General features: G+C 40.1%; 1 protein-coding gene across 1 annotated transcript in view; it reads left to right on the forward strand.

Annotated features, from left to right (window-relative positions):
• Positions 1-3,690: 3,690 nt before the first annotated feature.
• The window catches only part of myom2a (myomesin 2a), a 37,869-nt gene continuing 28,858 nt past the window's right edge, over positions 3,691-12,701 (forward strand). The window contains exons 1-5 of the mRNA XM_088420227.1: positions 3,691-3,803; positions 7,906-8,001; positions 9,531-9,675; positions 9,755-9,909; positions 11,556-11,648. Coding sequence (XP_088276353.1) covers positions 3,691-3,803; positions 7,906-8,001; positions 9,531-9,675; positions 9,755-9,909; positions 11,556-11,648 — 602 coding nt within the window. The remainder of the gene's footprint in view (positions 3,804-7,905; positions 8,002-9,530; positions 9,676-9,754; positions 9,910-11,555; positions 11,649-12,701) is intronic.

Here is a 12,701-nt window from a genome sequence, read left to right on the forward strand (position 1 = left end):
GTCTGACGTGCGCCTCCAGTTAATAAACTGTCATTGACTATCCACTTCCTTGTGTGGTTTTTCTGGGCTCCTGAATCCGCTCGGGTTCCGCGGTTATTCATAACAATACGATTTCCTTCACAACAGTAGAACATATCAAAATTTCAAACAGGATATTGAAATGTTTTAATTTTAATTTAATTTTAATTGTAAAAAATACATGTATATGTGAAATGCAGAGGTAAATTATTATAATTAAATTAAAGAATTTGCATGGCGATTAAATTATTTTATTTTGTTCTCCCCAAAAAGGAAAACTCGCGTTTTGGGCTGTATATAAGGTGCATGGGATTATAAGGTGCACAGTCAGCTTCGGAGAAAATTGAAGTCTTTTAAATGTACCTTATAAATGCAGATTATACGGTATACTTGTGTGTTACTGTTAGAATAACCGTATCGAGGTTATCCCCTATTTGTTCTTGCAACATGTATATTAGAACTGGAGACATGGATATTTTCTGTTGGAACTGTTGGTGAAGCGCATGTGAGGAGATGACACATCTCCAAGGGCAGAACAGCATGGACTCTCACCTGTACCCCCTACTAAGCATGGGGGTCTGTCTTTGTGTTCCTGATAAAGAAGATCACAGCATGGAAGCGCACCCACACTCCCCACCATCACAAACTGATGGTTTGCATTGTTGCCAAGATCTCTCCCCCAAATCCTTTAGGGCAGCAACGGCTCTTGTACCTAGGGCCATCCCAAATGAATAAATAGGGAGCGGAAAGGATCTCTAACCAGACCGGAAGGAGATCTGAGAAGGTCAGGTTCCTGTCCGCTCTCCTTGCAAGAAAGAAAATCCTGTTGTCTTCCTCCCGTTTGTTGTTCATTAAATGTTCTAGGTTGCTAGAACCTAACAGTTCCTTCTGTTTTTCTGGAATATTTAAAACATCCAGGGTCATGTATAACTATCCAAAAGTTTGAGAAACTTTTTTTTTGTGTGTGTGTTCTAACATTCAAATGGGTCTGTTTGACATGCAACATCTCTGGAGTGTTAGGCAAGCGGTAGGTGGGCCTTTCAAGTTCCAATTTAAGACATAAGTTTGTTGCTTGTGCTTGTACAGTAAGACTCAAGGCGTGTCCGTGTGTCTCAGGAGTTTAAAAATAACTGACTGCTGTCTGCAACTGTGCAGTCAAGGAGTACAGCACCCCCCAACCCTCTCAGAACCTAAAAAAAAACTTTTGTCAGTCTTCAATACACATAAATGATCACTAAATTCACAAATCAATAAACGTAAGATGCCAAGCAACTGTTACGATTTACAACCACAAGTGCCAACTAATAACATTAAGGTGACAATAACAAGAATTAATAACATGAATGACAATGTTAAAAGAAAATAATTAAGACTGGGCCAGGATGGAATGTTTTGTGAGAATTGAATGAAAGAGTTGGTAGATGATGTCTATGATGAGAAACCGAAAGAGCAGAATTTGTAGGTAAATGCTATATATAGTCGCAGGCCCGTCCATACATGGGGTGGAAGGGGATCGGCCAGGGGGGGCTAACGCCGCTAATGTTTTTCTCCCCATCAGCAAAGCAAATCGCTTCCTTCCCAGGCCACGTCCTCCTGCTCCAGCCACCGGCGTTGCTTCTAATCTCTCGGGGGTAAGTGAAGGCTTTTGTGTCCGCTTGGAATTGTCGCAAATGGACCCTGTGCTGTTGACCTTGCGATTTCAACAACTCACAAAAGGATTGCAGAGACAACTCCATGTGTCACTTGCTGACTAGCCCGTCAACATATGGATTCCATGTCTTATACAACTAAATTGGCTGCGGGTCAAATTGACCCAGGGAAAACCTTTTTACCTTGTCATTTACTAACAGTTTCATCTGTTTGTTTTTGCTTTTTTATTATCTTTTTTTTTTAGGCATCCCAGATTTTTTTAGTAATGAGAATCTGCATATCATTTAGTTTTTCACTTGCTAAATAGTGCCCAAGAGATGGATTTTGTGTTGTAGCTAAATCGGGCGTGGGTCAAATTGACCGGGGAAAACCTTTGTTACCTTGTCGTTTACTAACAACTTCAGTCTGTTTGTTTTAGTTTTTTTTATTATCTTTTTTTTAGGCATCCCAGAATTTTTTAGGAATGAGACTCTGCACATCATTTAGTTTTTCACATGCTAAATAGTGCCCAGGAGTTAGATTTTGTGTTGTAGCTGAAACAGCCGCGTCAAATTGACCCCCATAATTCGCTACCACTTCTTTGCATCGACCCCAACAATTTATATCCTCCAAAGATATTAAAAAGCCTGCCTATGTATAGTTAGACCATGAAATCAAATAAATTTTAGGTGTGTTCATCACACTCCTTTTAGTTTTGATATCTGAGGCCGGTAAAAACTGTTCAAAAGACAGATTGGCAACAAAAAGTGCATATTTTTGTTCAAATAACTTTTTTTTAAGATGGATTTGGTATTTTTACCAAAAACCTACAGTCGAATCAGCATTTAATAATCATCATAGAATGATGCGGCGAGCTGGATCTGGCCTTAAATTTGACATCCGTGCACTACATTATTTCATTTGTTAACCACATACAAACATATCACTCCAGCCCCCCCCCCCCCCCCACACACACACACACACACACACACACACACACACACACACACAAAGGCCCAGCAATAAGCAAGCAATAAGCGTTTCATCTCCAGTTGACATAAGAGAAGCACTTTTACTTGTCACTGCATGCTCACTTCCATCCAAGGCATCATAAGGATTAGTGTGTTGAATGGACTCTGGCATGTTCATGACTCCTTTTCATTCCCCATGCTACTTATCCAATGGCGGATGACGCCTGCGACCTATTCATAGCCAACCACGGCGAGTTACTCGGCCCACACTTTTCAAGGGCTGTCCAGTGCGGCCTGCGCTCTGCAATATCGCTATTATTTTCTTTCCCTCAGAGTAGATATGGCAGAAAGGTTTGGACTTTGCGAAATTGAATCAATGTAGTTTTCCATTCTGTCAGAGTCTTCAAACGGGATCCACAAGCAATAATAAAAACTGAAACCTTTCCTCATTTGCTATTGCAGAGAGCTCTGCTTTGACCATTTCTTGTCGATTTCTTCCCTTCAAAGTGGGAGACGGAGTGCTTTTTCAGGCGTGACTTCTTGAGACATTTCTCTCATTACCAAATTTCATGTTGCCAGAGCAAATTAAAAAAATATTCCAAAAACAGCATCCCGAAAAATGGTCACTTGCATTGAAACCAAAATGGCAGACGACCAGTGTATTCTCAATCATGGCTTGTTGTTGATCATGGCTTTTTTTGTGGGTCAACTTGTGCTATACACCACATTTGTCAGGTTCAGTCAATCTATAAACAATATACAAGAAGGAAGACAAGGAGCTCGAAGTCTTTTTACTCAATAGGACAACAGGCAGACGTGCACCTCCGCAGACCGCCTGTTGTTTTGAATACACATCCTGTCCATCACTCTTTTATTTATTAGGTTTGGCCCTAGTGACAAGTAAATTATAAAGAGCGCAGATACCAGTCGCCGATACTTGAACCAAAAAAAAGTTATGTAAAACCCCTTTCCAATTACATCAGGTTTGTCCTATTTAAAAAGAACCTTTTGACTTGTACGTTGCCCCTTGGTCACGCACAAGGTTTGCTCCTCCCTTTTCAGCCTTCCCGTCATGGCTTCCCAAGTCATTCCCTGGTATAAGCGGAAGCGCGACAGCCAAGTGAAAAGTGATCTGGCTTATCAGTACTGCACCAAGCGCGTGGTCTCTCAGCAGATCACACAAAGGTATGCTAGGATGCCTTCTCTCACTGCTTGGCTGCCTTCTATTTGCTTTTATTTTTTTAAAGCACGTTAAGTCTGTCAGTTGAATGTTAAAAGGCTTTTTGGATGGGTTTTTTATTTTGAAGATGGCCTTTGCTGAAGTGATGGTATTGCGGTTCCTGCAATTAATTTATCCCTGTTGCACAGAGATTCAAACTACCGACATCAACACACCATCATTGAACACAAATAATTATCTTTTGCAACTGCTAGTCAGTTACACCATTGTATGATATGCCACAAGTCTCCAGCGTTAGAGCTAGCTCCTAATTTGGTGCATGTGGTGCAGACAAACATTTCAAGTTCACACAGGAAAAAAAAGGCGATGAAAATAACCAATTTTTCACTTGCTAGATAAGGATACTAAGAAGCAGCAAATCAATAACGTTGCCACTCTATGTATGATATGCCCCAAGGCTCCAGTGTTAGCAATAGCCACTAATTAGGTCCATGTCATGCATTCAAATTCAGTTGGACATTTCAAACTCACACAGAAAATATGAAAACAAATAATTTTCACTTGCTAGCTAAGAATGCTAAGAAACCGCTAGGCAATAATTTTGCATGATAGGCTATGCCACAAATCTCCAGCATTAGCACAAGCCGCTAATTTGGGGCACATGGGGCTTTTAAATTCAGTCGGAGATTTCAAATTCCCCCAGAAAAAAAAGAGTATGAAAACAAATACTTTTCACTCGCGAGTTAAGCAGCCGCTAGTCAATAACATTGAGTTTGTATTAAATGCCAAAAGTCTCCACACCAGAGACTAATCTGTTGCACGGGGTGCATTCAAATTCAGTCGGATATTTCAAATTCACACAGAAAAAAAAAGCTTTCTTGTCACTCAAGGACACTTTCCACAAATGGAAGCTCAAAAGCGACAAAGAAGCCCTATGGCAGGTGAAATTATTTGTTAGGCATCTTTTTCCCAATGACATGTCTCTCTGGAGGTTCCGGTATGGGGCCTGGGTCAGGTTGTAGGTGGCCTGAACTTTTCATGATGAACTTTGTGCTTTTTGTGCTTTAGTTTTGCATTGCGTGGAGCTTGGGCAGGGTGACTTTTGTTCGACTCGCAGCAGAAAAGTTGTAGGCTGCACCTTTCACTTGTTTTACTTTTCCTTGACTGGCTTTATCCACTTAAGATAGAGGTAACTCCAGTCCTCGAGGGCCGGTAGCCCGCATGTTTTACATATTTCTCTCTCCAACACACCAGATTCAAATGATTGGATTACCAGCAAACTCTGCAGGGGCTTTGAAAAGGATCCTAATGATTTCAATCAGGTGTGTTAGAGAGAGAAACATGGAAACCATGCATGATACCAACCCTCGAGGACTGGTGTTTGACACCTGTGACTTCGGAGGTCATGTACACCCCCGATTGCGTTCCATGTCACAGTGTGTGCATGACACTCCTTGAAGATGACCTAGTTGTGAACAGCTAGGGTTCTATTTTGGTAGGCTGGCGCTCTGAGTGAAAATGGGCCCAACTTCATTTGGAGTCAGCCTACCATTTGGGGCGGTCTTGCTCCTTCTTGCTCACCCTTGGTGCACTCATAAAATAAATAAATAAATAAATAAAACTGAAACAAAGTAGGCTGTGCTTGACATAAAAACTAGTCCATCTTAATGCTTTCAGTGCCAAGCATTATCGGAAAAAGGAACTTTGAGAGTGCCAGCATATTTTGCACTTTTGCTCATCTTATTCTGCTATGTCTTTGTAAACATAAGTGCTATCATATGAGAGATCGATTTCCATTCCTTATTTGGAATTACAAGTACAGTATGTAATGTATGGAATGTATTGTATGGCAACATTGCCATCCAATGGTCACAGTTATCACGACGGTGCTCAATTTATATGATAAATATTTGATAAGCACTGGTCAAGGATGTCAGCTACCCTCCATAAAAAACATATTTGATGAGAATTTAATGATTTATTGTTTTTATTACTATTATAATGGATGAGAATTCTCATCCATGCCACTGAAATGAAAGAGTTGATTTTCCTGGCAGTACAAGTGGAGTTCAGTGTGATTTGGTAGACCCGTGACATCTCACTGGGTGTCCCAGCTGATGGGGCTGGACTCGTCCAGTGGCGCAACTGCCAATTGCAGTTGAAGGTGCATGGTGGTCCTGATCACATGATTGGAAATCGAGCCTGATCACAACATTTTCAGTTGATTGGAATTACGGGTGGGGAAACATTTTAATTACCTTATTATACACATTTTTTTTGCATTTTTAAAGGCTATAAACACTACACAAATATTAGCAAAAGAGATATTGCCAAGGGGCATCTCGGTGACGCAGTGGTTAGCGCGTCTCCCTCAAAGTTCAAGAACTCAAGTTCAAATCCCGCTGGCTCCAGCCTCCTGTGTGGAGTTTGCATATTCTCCCCAAGCCCACATGGGTTCACTCCAGCTTCCTCCCAGACTCCAAAAGCATACATGCCAGGTGTATTGGGCATACTGAATTGTCCGTAGTTGTGAATGGTTGCGTGAAAAGTTGTTCGTCTCAGTGTGCCCTGTGATTGGCTGGCAACCAGTTAAGGGTGTCCCAAGCCTACCGCCGGAAGCCAGCTGGAATACCACCTGTGACCCTTGTGAGGACAATTGCCAAAATAAAAAAAATATATATTTTGTGTACTATATGCAACATATCGACAGCCAGAAACAGTGTAGGTAAACACAGTCAGTGGGAATGCATTTAAATGTTTTAGGCCAGTGGTTCTCAAAATGGGGTCCGCGGACTCCCGGGGGTCCATTGCCTGACTGCACTATATATTAGTGTTAGTTTCATGTTAATTTTTTTTTTTTTTTTTGGGGGGGGGTGGGGGGGGGGGTGAGATGTTGGGCTACACCCCCTTTATGTACAAAAATTTAAAAAATGCAATAACAGCAAAAGTAACTACGCTATATATTTGTATCTTTGTGAAATTGAAAAATTTATGTTAAATATTTATTATAGAGAATTATCACTTTTGAAGACTTTTTGCATTAAATGAGTCCAAGCTAAGCCAATCATTGAAGTCAAATGGATCGCAAATGTCATAAGTTGGGGTAAATGCATGATAAAACATCAGGTTTTCAATATGTTCAAAATTGGCAATATTTACGATTTTGAATGGCAGTAAATGAGCCCGACATGGGCTAAATTTGACACCTATAAGATGTACTGCTCGACCTGCCGGTTTCAAGCATTTAGCAGGGACGGCAGTATAGCACATTGAAAATTGTCATGTTTTGACAATCTATGCAATGTTTTAGCCTCCTAGTCTTCTCCCTTGTATGCTTTTCCTTTGATATCACACAGCAAAAACATAAAAAAGACAGAGTTGGGTCAAAATCTCCCCCAGGGATTAAACCACTGCTTCTCTAGTCCTATAAAACATGTTGTATTTTTTTAATCAATAAAAAGACAAATTGACTATTTTTTTCTATCCTTAATACCTTGCTGAGGTATCATATTGGAACTTGTTGTCAGCAGATCCTCAAAATCTGGTTACTCAAACTAAGACTCAATGCAAAAAAAACAAAAAAACAAAAAACAAACAAAAAAAGTGAATCGGGACATACCTATTGACAACAGCGTAGAATTATCCTCTGAAATATAGACATAATTTAATTCCACCAATCGTAATCATGGTTTGCTGCATTGACTCGGAATCATTTCGATAATAGCAGCCCTTTAACTGCCTGGCACAACTGTTGGGTAAGGCTTTTTGATTATGCCTCATTTTGAATGCAAATGGAGGACAACACCACTCCGAAAACTCCTCCAACATGCACAGTAAGACTGACTTTGACCTCTGCACAAAAATAGGGCCCCAAATGTCAAGCATGTCTTCTTCTGTGTCCTCGACTGAAATAAACACCATGTGAATTAGTGAATAATATCTATCCAAGCGGTCGACAATGCAACGCCAGCTACTCTATACTCTGCTTGTATCGTTCACTTTTGTTGGCTGCAATTTGTTGCACAGGAATGAAAAAACTGAGGTTTCCATGGCAAAAAAGATGTTAGATAATAAAGACTCTGGACGACTTTTTATTTCCCTGACCAGCAGCAAATCGAGTTCCAAGTCGACGAGGCAGGTGCAGGCCGCGGCCACAGAGGCGATGGCAGAAGCAGCGTACACTATCCCGGTCTTCCGGCAGAGGTGAGTATGACACATGACGTGTCGCACTATTCTGAGGCGTAAGCGAACACCTAGCCGTGCTGACCTGGATTTGGGATCCAGACGTTCTTGCTTATTTTTTTTCTTTTTTTTACAAGAGTAGTGATGGTCTACAATTGTAGCAGAGTTACTATGCGATTTCATTTGACTTGCTGCAATTATGATACAATATAGCTTTTTTTCTTAATCAACACTATGATACCCTGAAGCATCATACGATTCTCTCCAATTATGGTACAATACGATTTTCCATCGGTGCAGTTGTCAGAGAAATCTCTAAAAGAAGACTAGGACAAGCCTAGCTGCTAAGCAGCAAAAAGAGTAACTCAGACCAGCCAAGATTGACTTTTCTATACCATGGCACAGGGAAAAAGCTTTGGCGAACAAACTCATGCGTTCCTAGCACTAATTCACCGCTCAAGCCCCCCTGCCTGGTTTTTATTCATTCAGCAAAGCATTGCACATTACAAGACATAACAAAAAGAGCCAATCGGGCGCCACCAACAGCTGGGCCATGGTCCCAGCTCACACTTTCCTGCGTCAACAGCTTTATCTAAGGACTGGGGTGAAATGAACTAGGACTGCATACATGGATAGCAATGCACACTATTCTAGACAAGAAATAAGCACATAATGAGAACAACCTAATATATGATTTCCTTCACAGCAGTACCATACAAATTCAGCGCAGCTTAAGATTCGACTCCTTCTGATTATACCCCATTTACGATATGATTCATTCTTATATAATGTGACAGATTACAAATTACTCTATTGAAAATATTGATTCGCGCCAACTATGATATGATCTACCTTTTTTTTCCTCATCAACAATATGATACCCTGAAGCATCATACGTTTCTCTCCAATTACAGTTCAGTATATTTTTCTTTAGCTGCACTACCATACAAATTCACCGCAATTGCAGTAAGATTTGACTGCTTCTGACTATACCGCATTTACCATACAATTTACTCTTCTAAAATGTGATGGAATACAAGTTACTTTCACTCCAATTCCGATACAATTTAACTTTTTTTCCTCATCAACAAGATGATACCCTCAAGCCCCACACGATTCTTGACAATTACGACACTATGATTTGCTTTAGCTGCTCTACCTTACAAAATTTCCACACTTGCAGCAAGATTTGAGTCCTTCCGATTTTACCCCATTTACGATAAGAGTCACTCTTTTATAAAGTGATGGATTACGAGTTACACCATTGATAATACAGGATACACTCCAATTGCTTTACAATATACCTTTTTTCCCTCATCGACAATATGATACCCTGAAGAATCATACAATTATTTCCAATTGCGGTATGATTTCAACATTTTCAATGTGAACAACAGCTGAAAATAACATAATAATATAAAATAGTCATCTTTGCACAAACTAGGTCATTACAATGCCAAATCTTAAATGATGAACTCCACTGGTGATGGAATCATTCATAACAGAAATTTTTTCTATGCATTGTGAGATACGTTTTCATATTACCGTAGGAGCAGCGAGGAGACAGGAGAAACTGAGGAGTACCAGCGAGTGAGCAAAAAAGTGGAAAAGGGCTTGGCTGCTATCCAAGAGGAACTACAAAGGATGAGGATCTCCACCAAGGCTCAAGTGGATAGTCTGGCCATCGAGAAAGAGGTGAGTGCTGCCCGGCCTTGGCCCCAAACCAAAACTAGATCCCAATCCCCTTTCTCAAAACGTCCGTCTTTTGTGGCAGGTGAAGGAGAAGATGTACAGGAAAGTGGATTTGTTGGAGGAAATCCCACGCATGCCCGATTTCATTGTGGCCCTGCGCCCTCACACCGTGTGGGAGAAGATGACCGTCAAACTCTTTTGCACCGTCCTGGGGTCCCCCATGCCCGTCGTCAAATGGTCACCGCAAATCTTTTTATCCTCCTAAAACCTTTTCCTCAACCTTCTACATGTTCTTTGAACATTCTCTTCAGTCATTGTAATATAGTATTCCATTTCATTCTACAAAGCCCCACCAGTATTCCACAACATGCAGCAAGTATTCTTCAACATTCAACAGTTATGCCCCATCATTTTACAATTATTCGATGTTTTGCATTTTATTCCAGCGTTACAATGATTCCACAATATCCGATGATTCTGCCTCAATTTCTATAATTATTTCAGTGTGACACAATTATTCCAAAATTACTTTGCGACACTTATTGCACAAAATTCTACCAGTAGCGGGCAATCCATCAGGGCGAGTGGACAGTCCGTCTCTAACGAATGCCTGTTTAAGCATATGTCATTTAAGCTTGCGGGCCGCATGGGGGGAAATCTATTCCCAAGTGGGCTGGGCCAATAAAATCATGCTATATATTTATATAACTTTAAAACAGCTTCAAGGCAGCTCGGTGGCACAGTGAATAGCACGTCCCCCTCACAGTTCAAAGGTCCCGGTTCAAATCTACCTGGCTTCGGCCTTCCTGTGTGGAGTTTGCATGTTCTCCCCGAGCCCGCGTGGGTTCTCTCCAGGCACTACAGCTTCCTCCCACACTTCAAAAACATGCATGGCAGGTGAATTAGTCCTACTGAATTGCCCTTAGGTGTGATTGGGTGCGTGAGTGGTTGTTTGTCTCTGTGTGCCCTGCGATTGGCTATCAACCAGTTCAGGGTGTCCCCCCCACCTACTGCCTGAAGCCAGTTGAGATAGGTGCCTGTGACCCCTGTGGGGATAAGCGGCTCTAGAAAATGGATGGTTGGAAAACAACTTCAAATGTAATATTCTTTTTCGATACTGCCCAAAATAAAACAAGTAGAATATCACAATCATATAATATTAACATTACTATTAATCATAAAACATTTGAATTGTTTCATTGATTGAAAAAAATCAGCTCATTTCCTTCTTTACAAAATCATCTAGTCGGCCGGATTAAACCCATTTGCAGGCCTGTGGGCCCTATGTTTGACACCTTTGCTTTAGGTACTAAAGTAACAAAAGTAGTTCTTTTTTTTTTTTTAATTTGCGTGTTTTGCTAAAAGAGGGTAGAAAATTAGTTTGTGCTGAATGAATTAATAAAATACTTCAGGTAATTAAGTACCGGGGTAATTTCTTACTTAAATCAATTACTTTAGTTACTTTGAGGTCAGGGGCATCTATTCCCAAGTGGGCCAGACCAATAAAATCATGGTATACATTTATAAAACAGTTAAACAACAAATTTAAATTTCTTTTTCTTTTTTAATACTGTCCAAAGTAAAACAAGTACAACATCACTATTAATCATAAAATATTAATATTACTATTAATCATAAAACATTTCAGGTTTTTCACTTATTCAAAAGTTCAGCTCATTTTTATATGACAAAATCTCACAGGCCAGATTAAACCCATTAGCGAGCTAGAACCGACCGGTATGTTTGACACCACTGCTTTGGAATGGTGCCAACAAATGATGATTCACAGACCAGCAAAATTGCATATAATATTCCACCTTCCTTCTTATAGTCCAGTGGCCCAGGTTGTATCCCAAGCTAAAAAGAGTTGTGCTTGTGTGTAGGTACAAAGGAGGCATCCCGGTGGACCCCCTGAGTATTCCAGGAAAGTACAAGATCGAGAACAAGTATGGAGTCCACAGTTTGATCATTAGCAGGTACCACAGCACCAACACGCACCAAAATGTGTCCTAACAAACCGGTAATAACAAACAAAGAGCAGGGGTTTTCTTCTTTTTTTTTTTAATTTCTTTTAATTTTTTTTTCATTCCTGGGTGTCCGGGGACTTTTCTCTAGCCTGGCCTTATTATCTCCCAACTTGGGCTGACTCTGAATGCATCATAAGATCTTCAAATATATACATATTTACTTTCAACCCCTCAAAATGTTCAGTGGGATCAGCCCTATCCATACATGTATGATGTGATTTTATTTTTTATTTTTTTTGGAAAGGCGGGGGGGACAGACAGAGTTGGGTCAAAATCGTAAAATTGTAAAAATGTGATTCTAGCAAAAGTAACCATGCTGTATATTTATATATTTATGATATTTTAATAGGTATGTGTATTATGTCATAATTTGAGTACTGTATTATGGCTTTTCATTGAAAGCCTTGCAAATGTCATAAATTGGCCACTAGCGTCACTCGGTGGTTTGGGGGTGTCATCATAAACATTTCTATTAAGCCCCGTCAGCGAGTTGCCATTGAAATGATTCATGCAAAAATCGAGGGAAATGCATCATCAAACATCTGATTTTCAATATGCCCAAAATTGATTAAATTTCCAGTTTTGAATGGCGGTAAAAGGCTTAAATTTGACACCTATAGGGTGTGGCTCTCGACCTCCCGTTTGCAAGCATTTAAGATTGACGGCTGCATGGCATATTGAAAGTCTTCATGTTTTGACGATCTGTGCAATATTTTAGCCTCCCAAGTTTTTTTTTTTTTTGTATGATTTTCCTTTGATATCACACATCAAAAACACCAAAAAGCCCAAGTCATGTCAAAATTCCCACAGGGATTAAACCAGTTCAAAGCAGATTAACCTGACATCTTTACAGTAGTATGTCATCAATTGGTGAGCATAGGCGCACACAAGCCCATTGGAAATGTATACAGTGATTTTTTTATGATTTTACAATGCAATACTGAACTATAGAATAAAACCAAAATTCAAAACCTGTTTTAAAGCCCCAAATTTGTTTAAAAC

This window comes from Hippichthys cyanospilos, chromosome 7 (assembly GCF_059441005.1).
Source record: "Hippichthys cyanospilos isolate Australia breed blue-spotted pipefish chromosome 7, RoL_Hcya_1.0, whole genome shotgun sequence".
In the NCBI taxonomy this organism is placed as follows: Eukaryota; Metazoa; Chordata; class Actinopteri; order Syngnathiformes; family Syngnathidae; genus Hippichthys; species Hippichthys cyanospilos.